Below are 26,757 nucleotides of genomic sequence, written 5' to 3'. Positions count from 1 at the left end.
GAGCCATAGTAGTTTGGTTTTGGACTCATTCAATTTCATTTGTACAGTGTGAGCCCAGGATTGAAGGTTGGTTATGCAAGAAGAAATGTTAGCTGCGAGATTGGTGAGGTTTGCGTCGGTCTCGATGAGGACCAGGATATCGTCGGCGTAGGTGTAGAGTGTTTCTAGGGGGGATAGGTGGAGAAGGTTCAGGGAGGACATATAAATGTTGAAGAGGATGGGGGATAGGGGGGAGCCTTGTGGGACTCCACAAGTCGGTTTCCATGGGGAGGAGGAGGAACCATGTTTGGTGACGGTGTAAGAGCGAGAACGTAAGAAGTTCGAAAACCAGTCGAGGACTGTAGAACTGATGCCTATCTCGGAGAGTAGGAAGATTAGAATGTCATGGTGGACAACGTCAAAGGCAGCAGAGAGGTCGAATTGAAGGAGAACGGCAAATTTTTTATGAGAATGAAATTGTTGGATCTTCGAGATAAGGGAGGCCAGGAGGGTTTCGGTACTGAAGTTGGGTCTGAAGCCGTATTGATAGGGTAGGAGGATAGAGAATCTTTCCAGGTAGGCTGAAAGTTGGGAGGAGACGATGGACTCTAGCAATTTGGTTAGGAGCGGAATGTTAGCTATTGGGCGATAATTGGATGGGGAGGAGGGGTCTAGGTCAGCTTTCTTCAGTAGGGGGGTCAGTGCAATGCGTCCCATTTCAGGGGAGAAGAGGCCCGATAATAGGGCAGAATTTATGAGTCTAGTGAGAGAGGAGATGGCCTGTGCGGGTATTTTTTCAAATAGATAGGATGGGAATGGGTCCAAGGTGCAGTTGCAGGATTTCAGTTTCAGGCAGAGTTTGAGGACCTGAGAATCGGATACTTGCTCAAAGGTGGTCCAGGATCGATTGACTGGGATGGGGGTGGGGACCTTTGTAGTAGGATCGGGGGAGGCGGGCACCAGAGGATTGTAGGAGACTGCAGGAGGGAAGGAGCTTCTCAAGGCGGTGACTTTTCCGTTGAAGAAGTTTGCTAGTTGATCCACTGATGGGGAGGAGGGAAGAATAGAAGGGTTGGTGTTGGGGGTTAAGGAGCGCCAGATATTGAACAGCATACTATTCTGGTTTTTCGATCTGGAGATCTTGTCACCATAGAAGTCTTTCCTAGCTCTTTTGAGTGTATTGTTGTAAGATTTAATGTTGATTCTCCAGATTTGTTTATCTGCGGGGGATTTCGATTTTTTCCAGATGCGTTCCAGGGATCGACATTTTTGTTTTAGCGCCCTGTGTTGTGGGAGGAACCAGGGGGCCTTACGGGAGTAGGAGATGGTTTTGGTGGAAAGCGGGGCGAGAGATTGGTAGGTGGATTCTGAGAGAGTGGTCCAAGTGTGCCAGTTGGTTGCAGAATCTGATGGCTTAGGCTTGGTTGGGAGATTGTCAAGAAATTTGGACCAGAACTGGTCACTTGAAATTTTCTTGCGGAAAGTAATGGACTTAGAGGACTGCGGGGAGGTTCCAAGGGGAGACATGAAGATGGGGAGACAGAAGGTTCCTAGGAAGTGGTCGGACCAGGGAACGTGGTCCCAGCGGATGTCATCGGTTGAGGTTTTGTAATCCGTGAGATCGAGGAAGCTGATGAGATCTAGTGAGTGGCCTTTTTCATGGGTTGGAGAGGAGGCGGGGGGGGGAGAAGCCGAGAGAGATGAGGAAATTATTGAAATCGGATGCATCTTTGCTAGAGGTGTCATCAAGGTGGAGATTGATATCTCCGATGATCAGTAGTCTGTGGAACTTAAGGAATGCGTTAGATATGGTCTCGTAAACAAGTTCGGAGGAATTGCTCCAGGGGGTAGGCGGACGATAAAGTAATAAGATACCTAGTGGGTGAAGATGGAGCTCATCATTGATAGAGGCTAACATATATTCTAGTGAATGGTGGCTGCCTTTTTCGAGGAGTTCAACATTAAAGAAAGATTTGTAGAGGAGTGCCAGTCCGCCTCCTTTACGGTTTAATCTAGGAGAAAAGAGGCCTTGGTAACCCTGGGGGCAAATCTCGTTTTGAGTATAATAATCATCTTTTTTGATCCAGGACTCTGTGATACAGAAGAGTCCAGGATCAAAATCTGTGAGGAGGTCTTTCATAATTTGGGTCTTGTTGCATACGGATCTGGCGTTGCAGTAAAGTATCGGGACTGGGGTTAGAGAGTCGGGGGCATGGTTGGGAAGGTTGGCAGGGGGCACAGGCTTTAAATAGGCGAGGTTGGCTTTGCGGGATTTATGTTTATGAGAGTGACTTCTAGTGCGTAACAGCGTGGGGATTTTGAGGCTGGGGCAGGTATTAGTGACATTTGGGGAGTCTGGTAGATTGGGGGAAGAGGGTTTTAAGCAGAGGGTGATTTTAAGAGAAGAACAGAGAAGGAGAAATAAGAGCCAAAAGGGGGGCTTCATGTTTGACTTGGGGAGCCTTTTAAGCTGGGAGGCAGGGCTTGTTTGGATCGTGTGTGAAACAGTTTGCTAAGTGGAGGGAGTTTTTTTTTTTTTTTTTTTTTTGGACAACACAGGAGGGAGAGAGTGGTTGAACCAGAAACCCAGCAGAGAGAGCGGATTTACCTCTGAAACTGTTTATCTTTTGGAACCGGAGCAATAGGGTGTTCCACGCGGAATCGTATGCAGAGGGGGCTTAATCGGAGGGATTTAGCAAGGAGAGGCTATACTGTCGGGAAGCCAGGGCCGGGAGGGGACTTAAATGAGCTAGTGGGAGGAAGGGTGAACAGGGAGGGGGTTCAGGTACTGATCACGACAGGAGTACAGTTTAGCATCTAACAGTTTCCAATAAAATATAGTACAGTTTGGCATCTAACAAATTCCAGTAAAATATAGTACAGTTTAGCATCTAACAGTTTCCAGGTTGGCATCTGATAATTTCCAGTAAAATACAGTGAAATACAATGAGGTCCAATGAAATACAACTTTGGTGCTTGGCCGGTATAGTGCTCAGGAACAAAGGTATGGCGCTCAGGAACAAGGGAAGAATACAGTTCAGAATAATGGCTAGCTATTACTGTGAAGGGGGCGGGCAAGGATCCCAGTAATGGATGCAATATAGGAACTGACGATTTGAGTCTAACAAAAATTCAAAGAGGGAGGGGGGGGAGGAACTTAGAGCAATGAGGGGGAGCAAGATGTTGGGAAAGCTACCTCTTTCCTCTGTTTTTGTGGAGTCGCTGGGGGAGGAGAGACTATTCGGCGGCCTCGAGGGCTGAAGGAAAGGTCAGGTGAAGAGGTAGGCAGATCCGCCCGAACCAGGACCTGAAAAGGCAGGAAGGCTTTCGGCGGTCACGTAGTGGGTTGAAAGGGCGTCTCACGAAGGCGCTCACAAAGGCGCATGCGCCTTTGTCGTGCGCCTTCGTCGGCACGCCGAACGGCTGCACGCCGTTCGGAGGGTTGTTTTTGTAGGTCCGAGGTCTCCCGGTGTTCAAGTGAGGGGCGGAGCAGAGCTCCCACGCACCTCACCTCGCAGGAAGCCTGGAAAACTGGCTGGTAAAGGCAGCAAAAGGCTGCACGCCGTTCGGAGGGTTGTTTTTGTAGGTCCGAGGTCTCCCGGTGTTCAAGTGAGGGGCGGAGCAGAGCTCCCACGCACCTCACCTCGCAGGAAGCCTGGAAAACTGGCTGGTAAAGGCAGCAAAAGGCTGCACGCCGTTCGGAGGGTTGTTTTTGTAGGTCCGAGGTCTCCCGGTGTTCAAGTGAGGGGCGGAGCAGAGCTCCCACGCACCTCACCTCGCAGGAAGCCTGGAAAACTGGCTGGTAAAGGCAGCAAAAGGCTGCACGCCGTTCGGAGGGTTGTTTTTGTAGGTCCGAGGTCTCCCGGTGTTCAAGTGAGGGGCGGAGCAGAGCTCCCACGCACCTCACCTCGCAGGAAGCCTGGAAAACTGGCTGGTAAAGGCAGCAAAAGGCTGCACGCCGTTCGGAGGGTTGTTTTTGTAGGTCCGAGGTCTCCCGGTGTTCAAGTGAGGGGCGGAGCAGAGCTCCCACGCACCTCACCTCGCAGGAAGCCTGGAAAACTGGCTGGTAAAGGCAGCAAAAGGCTGCACGCCGTTCGGAGGGTTGTTTTTGTAGGTCCGAGGTCTCCCGGTGTTCAAGTGAGGGGCGGAGCAGAGCTCCCACGCACCTCACCTCGCAGGAAGCCTGGAAAACTGGCTGGTAAAGGCTGGTAAAGGCTGGCTGGCTGGTAAAGGCAACTAAAGAAAGATTGTGCATCAGACATGTCTACTTGTTCTGAGCAACAAAGGAAAATGGGGAGACCCAATGATCCACAGTGAAAACAATCCACCAATGAAAACAAAAACTGTGGATACAGATGTTCTGGAGATAATTTATTAAACACTGATATATAAAACCATGAAAATTCAATTAAAGTACAATGATAAAAAATACTGTGATAAAAATCCAACCGGACCCTACACGGTCCGTGTTTCGGCGAACACGCCTTCCTCAGGGGTCCTAAAAGGAAGAGGTAATGATGAATAATGATAAAGAGAAAGATAAAAAGATAGAAAGATAAGAAGTGACTGTGATGACAATCTAGAGCATGCATATTAGTGTCTAAACTCGACTGCAAGATATAAAACAAGTGAGCCAAGTGTGATCATGCTATATACAGAGGCTTGAAACATCGACAAGAGACATAAGAAGAAAAAGTGCCATGGTGTGTATTAGAGTATAAGCTTAAGCACAGAAATCTATAAAGTGCCTAAGAGAAGCCATAAGAATGAAAAGTTAATAGAATGAAGAAACCATAGTGCGTGTCTGATTTTGAAAACATGAAGAGATATGTGACACAATGTAATGATGAGAAGACATTATACATACCAATGGTTTGCAAACTCGCATATAAAGAATTGGACTGAAAACAGTCTATTGTCTTTAAACTATATAAAAAAGACATCGTATTCAAACATGAAGAAACCATAATAGGACATGAACACATAGAATAATGCAGTTAAAATAACAGAATAAAATGACTTAGTTCTAAGATGGCAGGACAATCTTAGCTATCAAATTACTAGACAAATCATTTTATATTGTAATTTTAAAGTTAAATGATATAAGATATGTAAAGCATGGTCACGATGAAATATAATGCACCCATGAAATGAATGAAACAAAGATGTGAATGGATTATATATATGAACCAATAATTAAAGAGCAAGCTGAATGTTCATACTCATGGACACTAAAGGCAATGAAAGTAAGACATGATAAATTGAAATCCATATGTAACAGTGCATTAACAACCATGTGAGATAAAAAATAATAATAATGACAGGTACGAATATTGCATGATGCATAAGGGCTAATGGTACAAATATGGCATAATAGAAAGATATTGTAGTTGTTAGATTGTTCTTTATTCTCCCTTAACATTGATTCTGACATACCACTGACGTGTAAATTATTCTTACCCTATTCATGACGGCAATAGCTATAATACCACTGGATGATGACTTATAACTTTGTTTTAATAGATAAGTAAATAATATAATGATACAGCACATTTAGTAACTGATTGTATATGAGATAACTGCATAGCTACTCTGAATTCTAACTTTTACTTCTGTACTGCTGATGCTTCAGTACTAGTTATGCTTATTCTATTTATAACTCATGCAGAGCTGCAATTTTATATATATGTATAATTTTCTTTTATTGTCTTTACCTTTATTACGATTCTGATTGTAATCTTAATATAATACCAATAAAAATATTTGAACTAAAGAAAGATTGTGCATCAGACATGTCTACTTGTTCTGAGCCACAGACATTGTGAGTAGGGTTTCTCTTCTTAATTTCTTAAACTTAGGGAATCAGGTTTAGTATGCAATACATTTTATCTTGTACTTTGCTTGAGTAATGCATTATTAAACATCTTTTTCCATTATTATTAAAGAGGAGTCCTCTGTATCTCAAAAAATAGAACCCCTTTCACCTATATCTGGACGCGTCCGGCATGCCTACTCGTCCACATAACTCATGCCTAACTAACACCCAAAAGTAGACCTGGTTTTGCAAAGTTCTCATTACATCAAAAAATAGGTTTAGTATGCAATATATATATATATATATACTAGTCTTATAGCCCGTTACATTAACGGGTGCTAGAATCTATGTGTGTGTGTCTGTCTTTATTTCTTTCTGTCTTTCTTTTTCCTTGGCTGTCCAACACCACCCCTTGCCTGCTCCCCCTGTCCATTGTCCCTTCCTTTTACCTCCCCTGTGTCCACCACCACCCCTTCACTGCTCTCCTTATGCAGCAGCAGCCCTTCTCCCTTTGTTTTACCTCCCCCCTGTCCAGTAGCACCTCTTTCCTTCTCCCCCTGTCCAGCAGTAGGCGTCCCTTCCTTTTTCTCCCCCCCTCCTTCTTCTTATCCCTATGATACACTTACCTTGCTCTGCCCCTGATCAGAGGTCCAAGACAGCCGCCCAGTTGCACCCTTTGGAAAAGTTCCCTCTGCCGCATCCCACACCCCTCCTGATGCGACTCCCGCTGTCTTTCTTTCTGTCTGTCTCTGGCCCCCTTTGTCTGTCTGTCTTTCTGTGTATCTCCCTGCCCCTGTGTCTTTCTTCTTTTCTTTCTGTCTTCCTTCCTCCCTCCCTCTGTCTGTCTATCCAAAGCAGCATTCCCTCCCCCTCCATTTCCCTCCCCCCACACCAGTTCCCTGTGCAGCAGCATTAGCGTTTCCTCTACCTCCTTTCCCTTCCCGCAGTCCCGACTGCAAGCGCGGTCCCGAGTCCTTTGCCGCCCCCTCCTTCCCTTCCCGCGGGCCCGACTACACATGGCGATTCAAGCAGCGTGTGCAGCAGTCTTCACACGCTGCTTCGGGTCCTTCTACTGCCCTGATTTACTCTGGCACGTCCCTGGGAAGGGAAGGGGGGGCGGCAAATGACTCGGGTCCCGGGCAGTGGAAAGTTGCTGGGCTCCTCGGTGGGGGCGCTGAGTGGCCGCAATCCCTCTCCTCCCAGACACCCCCCCCCCCCCCCCGCCGCTGGAGGAACGGAGATCGGCGGCTAGCTGCGGTCCCGGCTTGTGGAGGCAATCAGCGGCTGGTGACCGTATAAGCGCGCATGCGCATTCCTGCGACCACAGACCTACTGATCACGGAAGCACGCAAATAGGAGTGTGCATGCGCGGCTAGCCTTTTATTATATAGGATATATATATATATTTTTTTTTTTCTTGTGCTTTGAGGAACACAGAGGCCAAAATAGAAACTGGACAAGTGTTGAAGGTACCTGTTTGATATTTATCCTAGAGAAATGACTGCTTATGAATCAAGAGGATATAAGCTTGGCTTTTGAATTGACAGTGTGTGGTGCAGTGGTTAGAGCCACAGCCTTAGTACCCTGAGGCTGTAGATTCAAACCCTTCACTGCTTCTTGTGACCCTGGGCAAGTCATTTAATCCCCTTGAGCCCACCAGGACAGATGGGAAATGTGATAAGGTAGCTGAATATAAATTTGGGCTGCCTTCTGCATGCCATTTTACTACATTCAGTTTTAATGTAAAAAAACAGCTTTGTGATGATGCCTATGTAACGCCTAAAAGGCGATTCTATAAAGTATGCCTAATTATATAGATATGCTTAAATTCACTCAGCACGATTCTCTATTGTGTGTCTATGCATAATAGAATTGCGCTCAGCGTTGTGCTGCTGGATGTCTAAATGATGCCTAACCTCTAGACATCCTTTACAGAATTTGTCCCTATCTCTTCACTTCATTCCAATTCCACAGATGGAGCTTTACAATCGGCATCTGGCAGGTTGAAATCACTCAACAATATTACCTCATCTTTTTTCTCCAGCTTTATCAATTTGCTGCGCTTAAGTCTGTAGACAACACCCATAGAAACATGATGGCCGATAAAGGCCAAGTGGCCCATCTAGTCTGCCCACTGCAGTAACATTATCTCTTCTTCTCTTTAAGACAGGGGTGTCAAAGTCCTTCCTTGAGGGATGCAATCCAGTTGGGTTTTCAGGATTTCCCCAATGAATATGCATGAGATTTATTTGCATGCGCTGCTTTCATTGTATGCTAATAGATCTCATGCATATTCATTGGGGAAATCCTGAAAACCCGACTGGATTGCGGCCCTCGAGGAGGGACTTTGACACTCTTGCTCTAAGAGATTCCACATGCCTATCCGACGTCTTCTTTGAATTCAGACAATCTCTTGTCTCTACCACGTCTTCCAGGTGACTGTTCCAAGCACCTACCACCCGTTCTGTAACAAAGTATTTCCTTAGAATACTCCTGAACATATCTCATTCCAGAGCTTCCTTTCAAATGAAAGATTCGACTCATGCGCATTTATGCCACATAGGTATTTAAACGTCTCTAAAATATTAAATAGCAACAATTTATAAATAAATAAAGAAACTAATATTACCAGCCAGTGGCAGGGCACGTCCAGACAGAGAGAACTATTATTATTATTTTTTAATATTTATAAATTGTGGAGAAAAAGCCTCAATACTGGAAACTTTGACAGCAATCACATAGGATTATAAGCTGATCATTATTACTTCTTCATCGGCACAATAAAACTCCACATTTTATTGAGTTACTCTCAAATCAGGCAGCAGCCCACCACTGAGCACAGGGCAAGAAAGGAAGAAATACTTCTACTTAGCTGTGTGACGTGGAAACAAGATGGAACCACTGTATACGCGTTTGACTATCGCTCAACAGATCTTGTTGTTCCATCCACGCCCTTGGGCTGCTGCCCGATTTGAGAGTAACTTCAGTAGATTAGTCTGCCGCCGAAGACACTTAATAAGAACATAAGCATTGCCTCTGCCGGGTCAGACCAGGGGTCCATCGTGCTCAGCAGTCCGCTCCCGCAGCGACCCCCCCCAGGTCCATGACCTGTAAGTTCTCCACCACCTAAATTGTTTATACCCTAATCCTGAAGTACCCTGTATAGTAACCCTGTAATCCCTTTCTCCTTCAGGAAGTCATCCAATCCCTTTTTGAAACCCAATATTGTACTCTGTCCTATCACCTTTCCTGGAAGCACATTCCAGGTGTCCACCATCCTCTGAGTGAAGAAGAACTTCCTAGCATTCGTCTTGAATCTGTCTCCTTTCAGTTTTTCTGAATGCCCTCTTGTTTTTGATGTCCCTGCTAGTCTGAAGAATCTGTCCCTCTCCACCTTTTCTATGCCTTTCATGATTTTATAAGTCTCTATCATGTCCCCTTCAAGTCTCTGCTTTTCCAGGGTAAAGAGTCCCAGCTTCTCTAGCCTTTTAGTATATGAAAGGTTTTCCATGCCCTTTATCATCTTTGTTGCTCTTCTCTGGACCCTCCCGAGTATTGCCATATCCTTCTTAAGGTGCGGCGACCAATATTGGACGCAGTACTCCAGATGCGGGCGCACCATCTCTCGATACAGTGGCAGGATAATTTCCTTCGTTCTGGTAGTGATACCTTTTTAGATAATGCCAAACATTCTGTGCGCCTTCTTTGCGGCCGCTGCACATTATATTGCTGGCTTCATCGTTGTATCCACCAATACTCCCAAGTCTTTTTCTAGGTTGCCTTCCCCCAGTACCCTCCCTCTCATCGTATAGTGTACATCGGGTTTCCTTTCCCTATGTGCAAGACTTTACATTTCTCTACATTGTAGCTCATCTGCCATCTTTTTGCCCACTCACCCAGCTTGTTCAGGTCACTTTGTAGTTCTTTGCATTCCTCAACAGTTCTGACCCTACTGGAGAGTTTTGTGTCGTCCGCAAATTTTATAACTTCGCACTTCATCCCTGTTTCCAGGTCATTAATGAATATATTGAACAGCAATGGTCCCAGCACTGACCCCTGTGGGAAACCACTCGTGACTCCTTTCCAGTCAGAGTAGTGTCCCTTTACTCCTACCCTCTGCTTCCTGTCCACCAGCCAATTTTTGACCCATCTGTGCATGTCCCCTTCCACCCTGTGGCTCCACAGCTTCTTTAGTAGGCACTCGTGGGGTACATTGTCGAAGGCTTTTTGGAAATTCAGATATATGATGTCTATAGGGTCACCTTTGTCCAGTTGTTCGCTTATCCCCTCAAAGAAATGCAGTATGTTCATTTGATAGATGTATACAATCCCTACTCAGCAGCCCTTGGAAAATCATCCCATAGTCCACGAAGCCAAAATGTTCTCGATGACACAATTCACGTAGTTCCATCTTCTCTTTTCAAAGCTATCCATATCGCTTCTTTTCTGAAAAGACACAAAACTTAATTTTTTTATTTTTGTAGTTTTGAGGTTGGTGGATGGGTTTAAAAAAAAAAAAATTTCTTAGTATATCTGTTTAAAGTGAAATATTTGTTTTGTAGTTTTCTCTTAAGTGTTGTAAGTGTTGTAAATTACAGCAGATAAACCAACATGGTCCATGTAGCCTTCCCAGAACTGTGGCCAGGTCCCCTCTGCAGGTTGTACTCCTCTTTTGTTAGGCTTGTAGCTGTAGCTTGTAGCTGACATAAAATTTCACATATGTTAAAAGCTGAATTATAGGATGACAAACACTTGATTAGAATTCATATGTATAACACAAAAAATTCTAGATAAGGCATGTGATGAAAATTCTGCAAGTTATCCAGTAGTCGTACACATGGAAAGGTATCAACAGTCTGTAAAAGAGGGAAACGTCTATTGTTCGTTTAGAACCCATTCAAAAACTAATGCCTCAAATCTCTGTCCTTCATCAAGAACACTTTTAAAAACAATGATTAAATGCTACTCAGACCTTTTACTAAATTGTTGTAAGTGCTAGCGCACGCTTACCACACATTAAAGGGGCTTACAGTGGGACGTTTACTGCTGTCCCATAGTAAATATTCTTATCTGTGCATGTACACTGTGCACTAACATATTTTTTTCATAATTTCTCTAAGGGGGCATGTTTGGGCGTAGAGAATGGGTGGGTATGATGGTGCTAATCAGCATGTGAGACATTGCCATGCACGAATTGATTAGCACATAGGTCCTTACTGCTTATACCAGGGGAAGGGAACGCCGGTCCTCGAGAGCCGTAATCCAGTCAGGTTTTCAGGATTTCCCCAATGAATATGCATTAGATCTATTTGCATGCACTGCTTTCAATGCATATTCATTGGGGAAATCCTGAAAACCCGACTAAAATACGGCTCTCGAGGACTGGAGTGCCCTACCCCTGGCTTATACAATAGGTGTTGGTAAGACTCATGTAGTAACTTTGTTTAATTGTCACATGCCAATGGGAAGATTAGCACATGGCCATTAATTAGGAAAATGGGAATGTTGTCTTTTTTCTGGCAGTGGCATAAGTAGCCTTAGCATGAGGAAACGCCACACATCTAAGAGGTGCACTAAGGCTACTTTTGCCGTGGCTTTAGTAAAAGGACCCCATAGTCCTTTGAAGCTGGAGTATACTGTATATGAAATATTTAAAATGCCACAATACTTCAAAATATTATGATAGAATCCAGGAGTCTGAAATCTCCACTTCCAGTATTAATTAATAAAATAGATTCACTTCAGAAATTTTTCCCCTTTGAAAACACAAGGATCAGGTATGCAAAGTGTTTGTATTTGCATAGAACTCTTCCTTAATATTAATATTAAAATTGAAAAGTTCAAGCCTTTTTGATTAACTAAAATTAAGTTTAGCAAAATGTTAAGATTTAGAAAATAATTTAACATTTTCTAAAATTGTAATGAATCATTAAATGCACAACTATGAAAAGACTGAAAAAAAGGAAGCCAACAGCTCTAAAGGCTCTCAGAATTATGAGAGTATGTTTCAAGACAGCCTAATTACATTAAAAGTGCAACCCAAAAAATGTTGTAGAAAATACCTCAAAAATGAGTGGTGTAAAGCTGGAAGCTAGCAATGCTGGCGACATTAACACCTTTTCCTGTTTTTAATATCTGTACTGATCATATTTTAGTAGAAAATTCATTTTACATAACCATAATATACAAAGAAAATATACAATTTCACGCAATAAAAATAATGGAAATGGGCCTAAAATAAACCTATAGCTCACGTTTCAGGAACCCGCTTGCCAAATAATAAAAATAAATAAATAGAATAGAATTAATCCTATCCCACAATAGAACGATTCTAAACTATTCTAGGAGTATTAATCAAAGATCCTAACCTCATCCAAGTTTAAAAAAAAAAAGAAATCAGAGGAACTTTTACTATTATTCAGAAAACTTTTAAGTTGTAGGATCAAAGAACACATAATTCTTACCCTGCCAATCAACTAAGCACTTCTATAAACTCTCCTCTACTACCTCCCAAAGCAGGTACACATACTTTAATTCCAGGAATTGTTTCCTTCTCAGTTGAGTGAATCTAGCCACATTGGGATGGTTAATAAGACCAAAAATATTATAATGCCTCTCTAGTGCTCCATGATGCAACCTCAGCTTGAGTATTGTGCATAGTTCTGGTTGCCTTATCTCAAAAAAGATATATTGGAATTAAAAAAGGTTCAAAGAAGAGCAACCAAGATGATAAAGAGGATGAAACACCTCATATAAGGAAAGACTAAAGAGGTTAGGAGTCTTCAACTTGGAAAAGCGTTGCCTAAAAGGAGATATAATTGAGGGCTACAAAATCCTGAGTGGTGTAGACAGGGTACAAATGAATCCTATTTTTACTTTATCAAAAATTACAAAGACTAGGGAACACTCAATGAAGTTACAAGGAAGTACTTTTAAAAACAATGAGGAAATATTTTTTCGCTCAAAGAATAGCTGAGCTCTGGAAATGGTTGTCAGAGGATGTGGTAACAGTGGTTAACATAGCTGGGTTTAAAAAAAGGTTTGGACAAGGTCCTGGAGGAAAAGTCCATAATCTGCTATTGAGATGGACATTGGGGAAGCCACTGCTTGCTCTGGGATTGGTAGCATGGAATTTATTTATTTTTGCTATTTTATATATCGCTTATATCCTAAATGGTTTACATTGATCAGGTGCTCTACAGTTTTTCCCTATCTGTCACAGTGGGCTTACAATCTAACTATGGTACCTGGAGCAAAGGAGGGTTACGTGAGTTAAGTGACATGTCCATAGTCACAAGGAACAGCACTGGGATTGAACCCACAACCTCAGGATGCTGAGGCAGCCATTCCTCCCTTGCTACTATTTGGGTTTTTCCAGGTACTTATGACCTGGATTGGCCACTGTGTAAACAGGATACTAGGCTCAATGGACCATTGGTCTGATCCAGTATGGCATTTTTTAATGTTCTTATCTGAGTTCTTTGCCCACAAAATAAGGCCTATTTGTCATCCAGAGGAGCTACTGACATGAGAGAGAGTGGACACCTTTCCAGAGGTTCCCAAACTTTCTGGTATGCTTGGAAGACTTGTGCACACAAGAGTGACGTTTTTTGTAGGTTCCACTGGAACAACTTAAACAGAGCAGCAGCCCCTGTGGGCTAATTGGAGCCTTGTTGTCATCCTGAGGAGCTACTGGCATGAGGGACAGCAAGGATGCCTTTCTGGTTTTGTAAATGTGGTCCATTTAAAAAAAAAAAAAAGATGTATGCAGCTATCAATTACAGGCTTGAAGTAACAAAAGGAGATAAATTAGGTGCTACTTTTGCTGGTTTCTTGCTTTACAGAGTTCTTTTTGGTGGTGTGTTCAGTGTAGGTAGGCATTTTGTCTTTTAAAACATAAATCTCTTGAAAGCTTTAGAGCCTTTTGAGTTCTTGTTCTTTTGTTTTCAGCTTCTCCTTTCAAAACGGTGCACTTATACCGTATTTCCTTTTACAGAGCTGTACTGCAAAGCAGTTCACACTAAATGCCAAGCTGCCCATTCTGTTCCTATGGGTGACTTGGCATTTAGCATGAACAGCTCAGCAGTACAGTTTTTGTAAAAGCCCACCTTAATGATTCATTACACTTTCAAAATTTAATATGTTTCTGCAGTTTTCATTTCATTGTTTTTGTATATTTATTTTGTTACTATGCCTGCCTTTGATGCAGTATTAGGGTGAAACATGGCCATATTGGGTTTCTAATGCTTATATATGAATACATTTTTGGTGTAATTAATTTGTATTGGTTCACTCTGCTTTTCATGGGAGCTTGGCTGGTACAGTGTTTGTTTTGCCTCTTGCAATTTAATCTCTTTATGGGTCAGATAAGAAGATGGGACCTCTGTGTGGCCTCATAATAGCTTGATCGTTGGGAGAGAATTATGTTAGTCGTGATAATGAGAGTTGATTCATAAGCCATGACAACTATTTTTTTCTCAAAAAATTCAGAAGTTATATATATTACTCACTTTTTTTCTCTCAAATGTGCCAATACTGGAAATCTAATATATACGTTTGAAAGTGTGTGACATGTACTTCTTAATGTTGCCACCAGATGAGAGATGAGTGCAGTGGTCTCTGGTAGGGGAGCATGAAAAATACATGACATTTGAAATCATTGTTTTATTAACAAACAAGTAATAAATGTTAGCTGTTTCACTAAATCAGCTTGAGAGTGAGTATGTTTAACTGTTAACATCCTTCAAAGCGTTGTCATGTAGGATTATGATGATGTGCAACAGTGTGGATGGTTTTTCTATACTGCATGACACATGTAGTACAGCAGAAATGACTTGTAAAACTACAGTGTGTGTCTCATGAACTGGATGACGCACAAGACAATCAGGGATTCTACTTTGAAGGACAGTTAAAACAGTTTATACTTGGACTGTTGTTGTTCATGTTGTATACTTTATGCCAGGGGTGTCCATTTTTTTCGGTCAATGCGGCCCAGGGAAGCCAAAAGGTTGGACACCTCTGCTGTATGCCATAATAAAACAATGATTTCAAATGTCATGTTTTGGCAACATTAAGTACATGTCATGTACTTCAAACATATATATTAGATTACCAGTATTGGTGCATTTTTGAGAGGTAAGAAAATAGTTGCCATGACTTATGAATCAACCCTCGTAGTAATTGGACTACTAATTTTTCATGCTCGAAAAGTGTAGTTGGCTACAAGAAGGAAGTAAGAAAAGCAAAGTTTGAGAGTCATGGTACAGTCTGTATTTTGGTGAACTGCCTGAGTTGGGGGTTTAAAAGAGCGAAAAAGATAATAGGAACATATTTAAAAGCATATCAATGTAAATGATAAAATATAGTCACAAAATTAAAACTAAAGTCTAAGGTTCTCCAAATACAAAGCATAATTAGAACTCAATAATATGATGCAGTGTGAATGGATATATAAAACAAGGCAATTAATATCAGCTAGAGGTGTGATATCAATAAAAATATTATGAGGATAACAGCATTTGTGCTGAGTTTAAAACAGAGACCCCCCCCTGTGGGTGTAAACATAATTCATGATTTCAGTATATTTCTCTAGTCATATAGTTACTGATCAACATATCATCTTAGACATGTAATTGTAGTTTTCTCAGATTTTTTTGTATATTTTATACTCGTACTTTTAGTGTAGTGTTTTTCATTTTCCTTTTGTAAAGTAATCATCACTGATTTTATTTATTTATTGGGATTTTTTAACCGCCTTTATGAAGAGATTCATCCAAGGTGGTGTACAGCAAGAACAATTCAACATAAAACTTAAAATTTTTATCAGTGTATCAATAATAATAATAATAAAAAGATTAAATATAAATACAATGAATGAGGTAAACTCAAAATCAACAAATTGAAACTTAATAATAGGACTACCACAAAAATTTCAAAAATATACTTAAAAGCACTGAAATTCAAATGGCAGAGAAGTAATACAGTGTCAGCAAAATACTTATGCAACATCTAATAAGCACACATTAGAATATTCAAATAACATATTCTAACCTTTTATCAAGCTGCACTGCCAAGCAGCGTGAGCTAAATGCCGAGTCACCCAGTCTATTCCTGTAGGTGGCTCAGCATTTAGCTCGAGTTGCTTAGCAGCGCAGCTTGATAAAAGGGGGGGGGGGAATAGATAATGACAATACTCTTTTACAATACAGCTTATGTATCTAAGGGGCCAAGTGCAGATATTAGATGGGGGCAAGGTGGATGGATGATGTGTAGCATCTAGATGCACAGAATTCTTTGTAACATAAAAACAGTATATATGTGTCTCCCTTTTTTTTCTTTCTGGGAACTATTGCCACCCATTTTTTTCTTATTTTAAACTGGCTTTGTGCGAGCTTTAGTTGGGAGAACTGTCAATATATAAGAAGGTGTGAAAAAGTAGTCTCATTTCCCTCCTGATTTCTTCTATTATTGCAAATATGGCACACTGGTTTCTGATATTTAAACAAAATATGATATTAAACAGAGAACCCACATTTTTAAAATTATTTAATTTATTTAAGGAACAAATTTATCCAATACCCATATTGCATGTGAAAAACATAACTGGTTGCACCACCTTTAGCAGGAATAATTGCAACCAAATGCTTCCTATTACTTGTTAAGTCTTCATATTGCTGTTTAGAAATCTTTTTTTTTTTTTTTTTGCACTTTATTTTTTATTAGCACATCATCAAAATGAGAGGTCAATAAAGGGAACAGTTACAATTCACAGTTGTGCCAAGACAACTTACTAAATACACAGGTAAGAGACAAGCTTGCAAAGCAACTTTTGATGTGAGATTTTATATTCATATCATAAAACAGAAAGAGAGAAAAAAAAATCCTCTAAATTCCCTCAGCCTACCCCTTCCTCTCCTGAACCCTAACAATCCCAGCTAACAGAAGTCAATAATATTTAAATCAAGCTGTTTAGCAGCAACAATGGCAATAACTCATTCTTGGAACCACACTGGAAGACCTACAAACTGGTTCATTATCTGCATGAACTGTAAATATTTGAAAAAATTACTTTTGCACTTATGGGTCAAAGAAGTTCAAACTGAATGGGTGCCAGCCTTTGACAGTGCCCTACTTTGGGTGGTCTATGGCCTTTTCTGGCGGTTTGTCTCTTTGACACAATTTTTCACAATCCTCTTGTGATTTAACAACTTTGTGCCATCAGCAAATTTAATAATCTCACTAGTTATTCCCATCTCTAGATCATTCATAAATATGTTAAAAAGCAACGGTTTCAGCACACACTCCTTGGGAATCCCACTATTTACCCTTCTCCGTTGAGAATATTGATCCATTTAATCCTACTCTCTGTTCTATTTTTCAACCAGTTCTTAATCCATAATAGGACATTACCTCCTATCCCATTACTTTCTAATTTCCTTTTGAAAATCTAAATACACAAGATCGACCAGCTAACCTATCCACATGTTTATTCATTCCTTCGGAGAAATGCAGTAGATTTAGTGAGGCAAGATTTCCGTTGACTAAATCCATATTGGCTTTCTCGCATTAATCCATGGTTATGTATATGCTCTGTAATTTTGTTCTTTATAATAGTCTGTACCATTTTGCCCAGCATCAATTTCAGACCCATCGAGATATAATTTCCTGGATCATTTCTGGAACTCGTTTTAAAAATTGGTGTTTGGTTAAGATCCTTTTCCTTGAGCAGCTTTTAAATATGGCTACTTCTAAGTGATGGACATACAGGGCCTGATTCTGAATAGGACATCCAGTCTCAGCAGCCACCTAAGTGGCTTTTGAGAATCGCATACGGGCATCCTATACAGAATTGCGTCTGTCCTAACAGACAGATGCCTAACCCCACCTAAAAACCTTGGTTCTCTAACTGGCATCCATGTCACAAGCGCTGGTTAGAGAATCGCGTTGCCGCTGAGCTGACCGCAGCAAGAACATAAGAATTGCCGCTGCTGGGTCAGACCAGTGGTCCATCGTGCCCAGCAGTCTGCTCCCGCGGTGGCCCTTAGGTCAAAGACCAGTGCTCTAACTGAGTCTAGCCTTACCTGCATACGTTCAGGTTCAGCAGGAACTTGTCTAACTTTGTCTTGAGTCTCTCTGGCCAGCAGTACTACAAAAGATACGGGGAAGGGGTTGGGGTGCCGGCGTAGGGGCTCTGTTCTTGGGGGATGCCAGGGAAGGGGCTCTTTTGGGAGGTGGGGTGTACCGTGGTGGGGAATTCTGCTCTGAGGGGCTGTTAGGGTGGTGGGTTCTGCTCTGGGGGGGGTGGCCTGCTTGCAGGAAGGAGTGGGCATCCCTCCTGCAAGGGAATGCTTGGAGGGTGGGGTTGGAGGCAGGAAGAATTGGGCACTCCTCCTGCCAGGGGATGCTTGGAGGGGGGTGGCAGGAGGGAGTGGGCATCCCAGGAGGGAGCTCTGAAGAAAAAGGTCCATATAATGTGTCTATCATAGCTCTTCTAAGTATGCTCTGTCTGAAATTAGGAAATGGAACCCTGCTGCAATCTGTCCAGCCTTTCCTCGTACGTGAGATCCTTGAGCATACGAGGAAAGGCTGGACAGATTGTGGATATACTCTCTCGAAGAACGCAGGGAGAGGGGAGACATGATCAAGACATTTAAGTATATCACTGGTTGTGTAGAGGTAGAAGATGATATTTTCTTTCTTAAAGGAACCTCGGCCTCAAGAGGGCATCCGCTGAAACTCTAGCTCCATTACCTCAAACTGACCACTTGACCAGATTGAATACCTTCTCTATATCTAGCACTACACAAAGGCTTTGGACTTCCTCCTTTGAAGCCATGAAATCAGGTCGAGTACACTCCTGCTTTAATCCCAATGAATTATTGCAGGCAGAATATCTTCTAGTCTATTGGACAAAATCTTGGCAAAGATTTTCTTATCAATGTTAAGTGTGATGGGTCTATAATTAGCACAAGCTGCTGGGTGTTTGCCTGGTTTGGGCAGGACAGCTGCATTAGCCATATACATTGAAGGAAGCAGCAACCCCTCCCTAGAACACGCATGTCAAACACAAGGCCTGGGGGCCAAATCCGGCCCAACTGGCAGTTTTATGTGGCCCTTGGTGACTATGTTGCATCTAAGTGCTTGACTGTGCAGCCCTGGTCCCAATGGCACTCCAAGCTCCTCACCATGCTGCCTCACTACCCATTTGCAGGCAGTACCCATTTGCAGTTCCAGTGTAAAAGCTAGGTAAGAGCAGGGCGCTTCACAGAAGTGCCTGACTGCGCCACAAGTGTCTTAGGGCAAGGAAGGATCTATTCTTTTACTAAGACTAAGTATCTTAATAAAAAATTCGGCTCTCGACTTAGCCTGTGTTTTAGATTTCGGACCCTTATGTGAATGAGTTTGACACCCCTGCCCTAGAAGGTCATTAAATATCTCAGCCAAGCTATCTCAGATTTTAAGATCTTATAGTATTCTCAAGGAGACCCATCAGCTCCAGGTGTTCTGGAATGTTTTGTGACTTCTTGGTGTTATTTGTGCCCTTGGAGTTATTTTCAGAATTGAAACACCCAGCAAAAATACTTGGAGCACACAAAAGGCAAAAGCACAAGTCAGTCTACCAGCAACAAACATGAATAACATCTGCAGTGAACTATAAGGAGTACAATATAGTCATTAGTGCTGCCCGATTCAGGAAAAAAATATTTGATTCAGCCTATTGAATCGATTTTTCGATTCAATTTTTCTGCCCAATTGTTTTTTGTTTTTTTTTTCAAACATCCTGGTGGGTTAATTTTATAGTCTCTTCACCCCCTTTGCCATCTCCTACCCACACTGGTCCTGTGGTGTAAACAAAATAAACAAACAAAAAATACTTTTCCTCTCTCTCTTAAATCCAAGCTCATGTTCGCATTCTAACACCAGCTCTGGAAGGATACACATTTCAAATCTGACATATTATAATCACAAAATGGAAATAAAATTCTTTTTCCTACCTTTTGTTGTCTGGTCATTTTTCAAATCATGTTGGTCCCAGGCTCTGGTTGTCTTCCATCTCTGTCCTCCCTTTCTGTTTCCCTTTCTTCCCCCGGAGGTCTGGCATCTTTGCTTTTTTTCATCTCCATCCCCCCGCAGCTGCAGCGATGGACCCCACCATCCACAGATCCACTATCTCTCCTTTTCTCAACTACCCTTTCATCCAGCATCTCTCTTCTGTGTCCCTGTTCCTATGCTCCCTCCATGCCCAGCATCTTATCTCTGTTTCATGTCTCTCCCCATATCCAGCTTCTTCTTTCTCTCTTCCTTACCTCCTGTATCCCCTTCCCCAGATACAGGCTTTCTCCCTGCACCCTGCCCACCTACTTTGGAGCAGTATCTGTCCTTTTTGTACCCTTGTGGTCTTGCATTTCTCTCTCCATTAGTCTAGCACCTCTCCTCTGCTTTCATCCTACTCTTTTTGGTTTGGTCTCTCTTCCCTTCACTTCACCCCAGGTCTGGCATCTCCCCTCTTTCCTCTTCCTCCCTCTGCACAGGCCTGCCTCCCCGCCCCAAAGGCCTGCTCCCCTGCGAAAGCCTGCCTTCCCGCCACAAATGCACTCTTCCTCCTCCTCTTCCTCCCTCTGCACAGGCCTGCCTCCCCGCTGCAAAGACCTACCCCCCTGCCATGAAGGCCTGCTCCCTCCGTAAGCCTGCATGTTTCCCCCAGCTTCCCCGCTCTTACCTTAAGCTAATGCAGCAGCCTGCATGATTGCTGGTGCTATAGCGATCCCTGCAACTGCCGTCGTCCTCAGCGGCATGTTCTCTCTGCTGCGATCCTTTCCCTGACGTCACCTGGTGGGACCGTAGCAGAGATTATCCCAGGACAAGCAGGCAGCATATTCTTAACGCATGGGTGACGTCACCGACGGAGCCCCGGTACGGACCTTTTTAACTAGAAAGTTCTAGTTGGCCGCACCGCACATGCGCGAGTGCCTTCCCGCCCGACGGAGGAGAGCATGGTCCCCAGTTTCCACGGAGCGAAGAAGACGCATGTGTTTTCAACGGCCGTTGAAAAACTAATTTTTGCCTTCCCACTCGCGTATTTTCTCACTTTTTTCCTTTTTTCTTATCGGATTCCCTTTATTTTTGTTTTCAAAAAAAAAAACAAAAAACAACTCGTCGAGTTTTCTTTATTTTTTCAGGCCGGCCCCGGCGGGGCCTGTTGCCACCATACAGGCCTCCGGATTCAATTTTGCGGAGGCCGTGTTTCCCTTCATGCCCCCTCAACCGGGTTTTAAGAAGTGCCAGCGGTGTGCACGCCCGATCTCCCTCACCGACCCACACAATTGGTGCCTCCAGTGCTTGGGTCCAGAGCATCGGGCTGACACCTGCACCCGCTGTGCTACGCTTAAAAAGCGTACTTTGAAAAATTGGCAGATCCAGCCAAATATTTTGTTTGGTACCGGATCTGCCATGGAACCGGCTGCGACGTCGACGGCACCACAAAAGTCGGCACCGACGACATCGACACCACCGGACCCTTCCTCGGGATCGTTGGGCCCAGGTAAGCCGACTAAGAAGTCTCTCACTTCCCTTGAGTGCCCTCCTGCCACGGTTGCGACACCGGCCCTCCCGGCGCCGCACCGGCCCCGCAAACGCTCTGCTCCGATCTCGGTGAGTGCCTCATCATCGGCCTCCTCATCGCCGGAGCGTAGAGCGGCACCTATGGTACCGAAGAAGAAAAAAGCGGTACCAGTGTCTCCCCTGGATGACCGCATCGCGGCCATACTCCAAACTCAGTTACAGGAGCAGCTGCAACAACAGCTCCAACAACTGTTGCCGGCGTTGCTGGCACCGCACCTTCCGGTACAGGACCGATCCGAGCCTCACACTGTCCCATCGGTGTCGACCCCCTCGGTACCGATTAATACTTCCATGCCGGTGCTCTTGGCAGAAACACCTACAGTACGTACCCGTGATGCTGCCGATCCTGTCCGGTCCCAGGAACGACATCGGTCTTCCTCACCCGGTACCGCCTCGGTGCGCTCAGGCAAATCTCTTTCAAAGACCCACCATGCCGAGCCCTCCACACCGATGTCCAAACGTACGCACCCCGACGTTAGGGACCCAGATTTGTGGGAAGACTCCCCTCACGGTACCGAGGAGGACGCTTCATCAACCGATGAAGAACCCTCCATGACCGACACCGTCTCCAAACCAGAGCAATCCTCTTTCTCCAAATTCCTTAGGGAGATGTCAGCAGCTCTTTCCATTCCCTTGGAGTCCGACTCTAAAAAGTCTCAGGCTTTCCTCGATGCCCTAGACTTTGAGCAACCTCCCAAAGAATTTCTGAAGTTGCCCGTCCACGACATCTTACGGGAAACTTTCTATAAAAACTGGGAAGCTCCCCTCACGGTTCCTGGAGCCCCTCGTAAATTGGATAGCTTGTACCGGGTTATTCCAATTCCAGGGTTTGATAAACCTCAATTGCCCCACGAGTTCCTCCTGGTGGAATCTACTTTGAAAAAATCTCAGGGTTCCAGTGTATATGCCTCCACCCCTCCTGGCAGAGAGGGAAAAACCATGGATAAATTTGGTAAGCGCCTTTTCCAAAATACCATGTTAGCCAATAGAGCCAACAACTACACCTTCCACTTCTCCTTCTACATGAAGCATCTGGTGCAACAGCTCTCCTCCTTACAGAAATGCCTTCCTGAACGTAAGGTCCCTCTTTTCCAGCAACATATTTCCAGCCTCCTCCAACTCAGGAAATTCATGGTTCGTTCCATCTATGACTCATTTGAGCTGACCTCTCGCACATCTGCCATGGCGGTGGCCATGCGACGTTTGGCATGGCTGAGAGTCTCTGACCTGGGCATTAACCACCAGGACCGCCTGGCTAACACACCTTGTCTGGGTGATGAACTCTTCGGAGAGTCCCTGGACTCAACAACCCAGAAACTCTCAGCACATGAGACCAGGTGGGACACTCTGATTAAACCTTAAAAGAAGACTCCACCTGCTCACACCTACAGACAGCAGTCTTCATACCAGCGCAGGTTCTCGGCCAGACCTCTCAACCCGCCTCAACAGCAGCCTCGCCGACCTCGTCAACAGCATCAATCTCAGGCTCGCTCACAGTCTCACCAACCTGCCAAGTCTCTCCCTCCGTCAAAACCATCTCAGCCCTTTTGACTTTTTCCTCCAGGGCATAGCCAGTCTCCCATCATCATTGCCTCTTCCTCAGCCTATCGGAGGTCGCCTCCAAATCTTCCTCAGCCGTTGGGAGGTCATCACATCAGACCAATGGGTCCTCAACATCATTCGCCACGGCTACTCTCTCAACTTCCGGACTCTTCCACCAGACAATCCTCCCGTAGAGTCTGCTTCTCACTCCTCCCAAACCCCCCTCCTCCTGAGGGAGGTCCAATCCCTCCTTCTTCTCAATGCCATCGAAGAGGTGCCTCCGGACCAAAGAGGTCAGGGATTCTACTCCCGCTACTTCCTGGTTCCCAAGAAGACAGGAGGCCTCCGTCCCATCCTCGATCTCCGGGACCTCAACAAGTGTCTGGTCAAGGAAATGTTCAGAATGCTCTCCCTTGCCATGCTTTACCCTCTTCTCTCTCAACACGACTGGCTATGTTCCCTGGACCTCAAAGAGGCCTACACTCACATCCCAATCAATCCGACTTCACGTCGCTACCTACGGTTTCAGATACAGCACCGTCACTATCAGTACAAAGTGCTACTTTTTGGCCTCGCTTCATCGCCCAGGGTGTTCACCAAGTGCCTTATTGTGGTGGCAGCCTTCCTCAGGTCTCACAACCTCCAGGTGTTCCCCTACTTGGATGATTGGTTGGTGAAAGCACCTACGTCTCCACTGGTGCTACAAGCCACTCATCACACCATCTCTTTCCTCCATCTCCTGGGGTTCGAGATCAACTACCCCAAGTCGCATCTGCTTCCCACACAGCGACTTCAGTTCACTGGAGCAGTTCTCGACACCACACTAATGAGGGCGTTTCTCCCCTCCGACCGTCAACGGACCCTGCTCCACCTCTGTCGTCATGTGCTCCTTCATCACTCCATTCCTGCCCGACAGATGATGGTCCTCCTGGGCCACATGGCCTCGACGGTCCATGTGCTTCCTCTGGCGCGACTCCACCTCAGGACACCTCAATGGACTCTTGCCAACCAATGGTCACAGACCACGGATCTTCTTTCTCATCCCATCTCTGTGACATCGTCTCTTCAGCAATCTCTTCAATGGTGGTTGAACTCCTCAAATCTTTCCAGGGGTCTACTCTTTCATCTACCCCCTCACTCCATGATCATAACCACGGATGCCTCCCCCTATGCGTGGGGAGCTCACCTGGGAGATCTACGCACCCAGGGACTCTGGACCCCTCAGGAGCGTCAACATCACATCAATTTCCTGGAACTCAGAGCCATGTTCTATGCTCTCAAGGCCTTCCAGCACCTTCTCTGCCCTCAGGTTCTTCTCCTGTGCACAGACAATCAAGTCGCCATGTACTACATAAACAAGCAAGGCGGCACCGGATCTCGCCTCCTTTGTCAGGAGGCTCTCAGCATCTGGACCTGGGCCACGGCCCGCAATCTCTTCCTCAAGGCTGTCTATATCCAGGGCGAACAGAACTCCCTAGCCGACAATCTCAGCCGCATCCTTCAACCTCACGAGTGGACTCTGGACCCTTCAACACTCCACTCCATCTTTGCTCGCTGGGGCACTCCGCAGGTGGACCTCTTTGCAGCGCCTCACAACCATCAGCTGCCCCAGTTCTGTTCGAGACTCTTCTCTCCTCATCGTCTGACCCCAGATGCATTCCTGCTCGACTGGACGGATCGGTTCCTCTATGCCTTTCCTCCACTACCTCTGATGTTGCGGACGTTATCCAAACTCCGCAGGGACAGGGCCACCATGATTCTCATCTCTCCTCGGTGGCCTCGCCAACACTGGTTCTCCCTCCTGCTTCAGCTCAGCTCCAGGGAGCCCATTCCTCTTCCTGTGTTTCCTACTCTACTTACGCAGCAACGTCAGTCTCTACTGCATCCCAATCTGTCTTCGCTCCACCTGACAGCTTGGTTTCTCTCGGGCTGACCTCTCCAGAGAATCTGTCTCAGCCTGTCCGTCGCATTTTGGATGCCTCCAGCATCCCTCCAGTAACCCTCCAATGTTACCATCAGAAGTGGACCAGGTTCTCCTCTTGGTGTCTACTGCATCACCACGATCCCACCTCATTAGCGGTGGAAACTGTACTGGACTATTTGCTCTCTCTGTCCGACGCTGGCCTCAAGTCTACCTCAATCAGAGTCCACCTCAGTGCCATCACTGCGTTTCATGAGCCTATCCTCGGAAAACCTCTCACGGCTCATCCACTGGTTTCCCGGTTCATGAGAGGCCTCTTCAACATCAAACCACCTCTGAAGCCTCCTCCTGTCGTCTGGGACCTGAATGTGGTTTTATCAGCCCTCATGAAACCCCCTTTTGAGCCTCTTGCCACAACTTCGCTCAAACTTCTAACATGGAAGGTGTTTTTCCTCATTGCCATCACCTCTGCCAGGAGGGTTAGTGAGATGCATGCACTGGTCGCCGATCCACCGTTCACTGTTTTTCACCATGACAAGGTGGTTCTGCGTACCCATCCTAAATTCCTTCCCAAGGTGGTCTCGGCTTTTCACCTCAACCAGTCCATTGTGTTGCCTGTCTTTTTCCCTAAGCCCCATTCTCATCATGGGGAACAGGCGTTGCACACGCTGGATTGTAAGCGTGCCCTTGCATACTACCTTGACCGTACCAGGGCTCACCGCTCGTTCCCTCAGCTCTTTCTGACCTTCGATCCTAACCGTCTAGGTCGTCCTGTCTCTAAACGGACGCTTTCCAACTGGCTTGCTGCCTGTATTGCGTTCTGTTATGCTCTGGCCGGTCTCTCACTGGAAGGTGCTGTCACGGCCCACAGGGTCAGAGCTATGGCTGCTTCTGTGGCTTTCCTCCGTTCCACGCCCATCGAGGAAATCTGCAAGGCTGCCACTTGGTCCTCAGTTCACACGTTCACTACTCACTACTGTCTGGATGCCTTCTCCAGACGGGATGGACACTTCGGCCAATCTGTGTTACAAAATTTATTTTCCTAATGGCAAACCATCCCTCCTCCCTCTCTGTTAGCTTGGAGGTCACCCATGCGTTAAGAATATGCTGCCTGCTTGTCCTGGGATAAAGCACAGTTACTTACCGTAACAGGTGTTATCCAGGGACAGCAGGCAGATATTCTTACGTCCCACCCTCCTCCCCGGGTTGGCTTCTTAGCTGGCTTATCTTAACTGGGGACCACGCTCTCCTCCGTCGGGCGGGAAGGCACTCGCGCATGCGCGGTGCGGCCAACTAGAACTTTCTAGTTAAAAAGGTCCGTACCGGGGCTCTGTCGGTGACGTCACCCATGTGTTAAGAATATCTGCCTGCTGTCCCTGGATAACACCTGTTACGGTAAGTAACTGTGCTGAATGTGCCGCTGAGGATGACGGCAGCTGTAGGGATCGCTATAGCACCAGTGATCCTGCAGGCTGCCGTATTAGCTTAAGGTAAGAGTGGGGAAGCTGGGAGAACATGGGCAGGCCTTTCCGACTGACCCTCCCCCCTCAAGCAGGAGCAGCAGCGAACAGCCAGCAAGAGGCAGCGCTGCCGCTCCTGTTGTAGGAAGGCACGGGGGAAGGGTCAGTCATGGAATCTGGAAGCCGATTATTTATATTTTTTTTTATTTGAATCGATTTAAATCGATTCACCTGATTCGAATCGTGAGTTGATTTGAATCTGGCAGCACTAATAGTTATGCACTCATAACCACAATTGTCGTCATAGGTCTCCCATAATTTCTTTTTTATGCAATAAAACAGTTCAAACTGGTGTTATTTTCTCTTCTTTCAATGAGTTTCAAAAATGAATAATACTTAACTTGCAAAGTACTGTTCCT

At 44.9% G+C, this 26,757-nt stretch overlaps 1 protein-coding gene across 8 annotated transcripts in view; it reads left to right on the top strand.

Annotated features, from left to right (window-relative positions):
* Nucleotides 1-26,757, top strand: part of PICALM (phosphatidylinositol binding clathrin assembly protein) — a 175,341-nt gene that overhangs the window by 80,760 nt on the left and 67,824 nt on the right. The window contains exon 14 of one of the 8 annotated variants that reach the window (XM_033948929.1): nucleotides 16,517-16,595. The exons of the other annotated variants lie outside the window; for them this stretch is intronic. Coding sequence (XP_033804820.1) covers nucleotides 16,517-16,587 — 71 coding nt within the window. The 3' untranslated portion in view covers nucleotides 16,588-16,595. The remainder of the gene's footprint in view (nucleotides 1-16,516; nucleotides 16,596-26,757) is intronic. 8 annotated transcript variants of the gene reach the window in all.

Source organism: Geotrypetes seraphini, chromosome 6, assembly GCF_902459505.1.
Source record: "Geotrypetes seraphini chromosome 6, aGeoSer1.1, whole genome shotgun sequence".
Classification (NCBI taxonomy): domain Eukaryota; kingdom Metazoa; phylum Chordata; class Amphibia; order Gymnophiona; family Dermophiidae; genus Geotrypetes; species Geotrypetes seraphini.
This window is presented reverse-complemented; position numbering and strand designations above follow the sequence as displayed.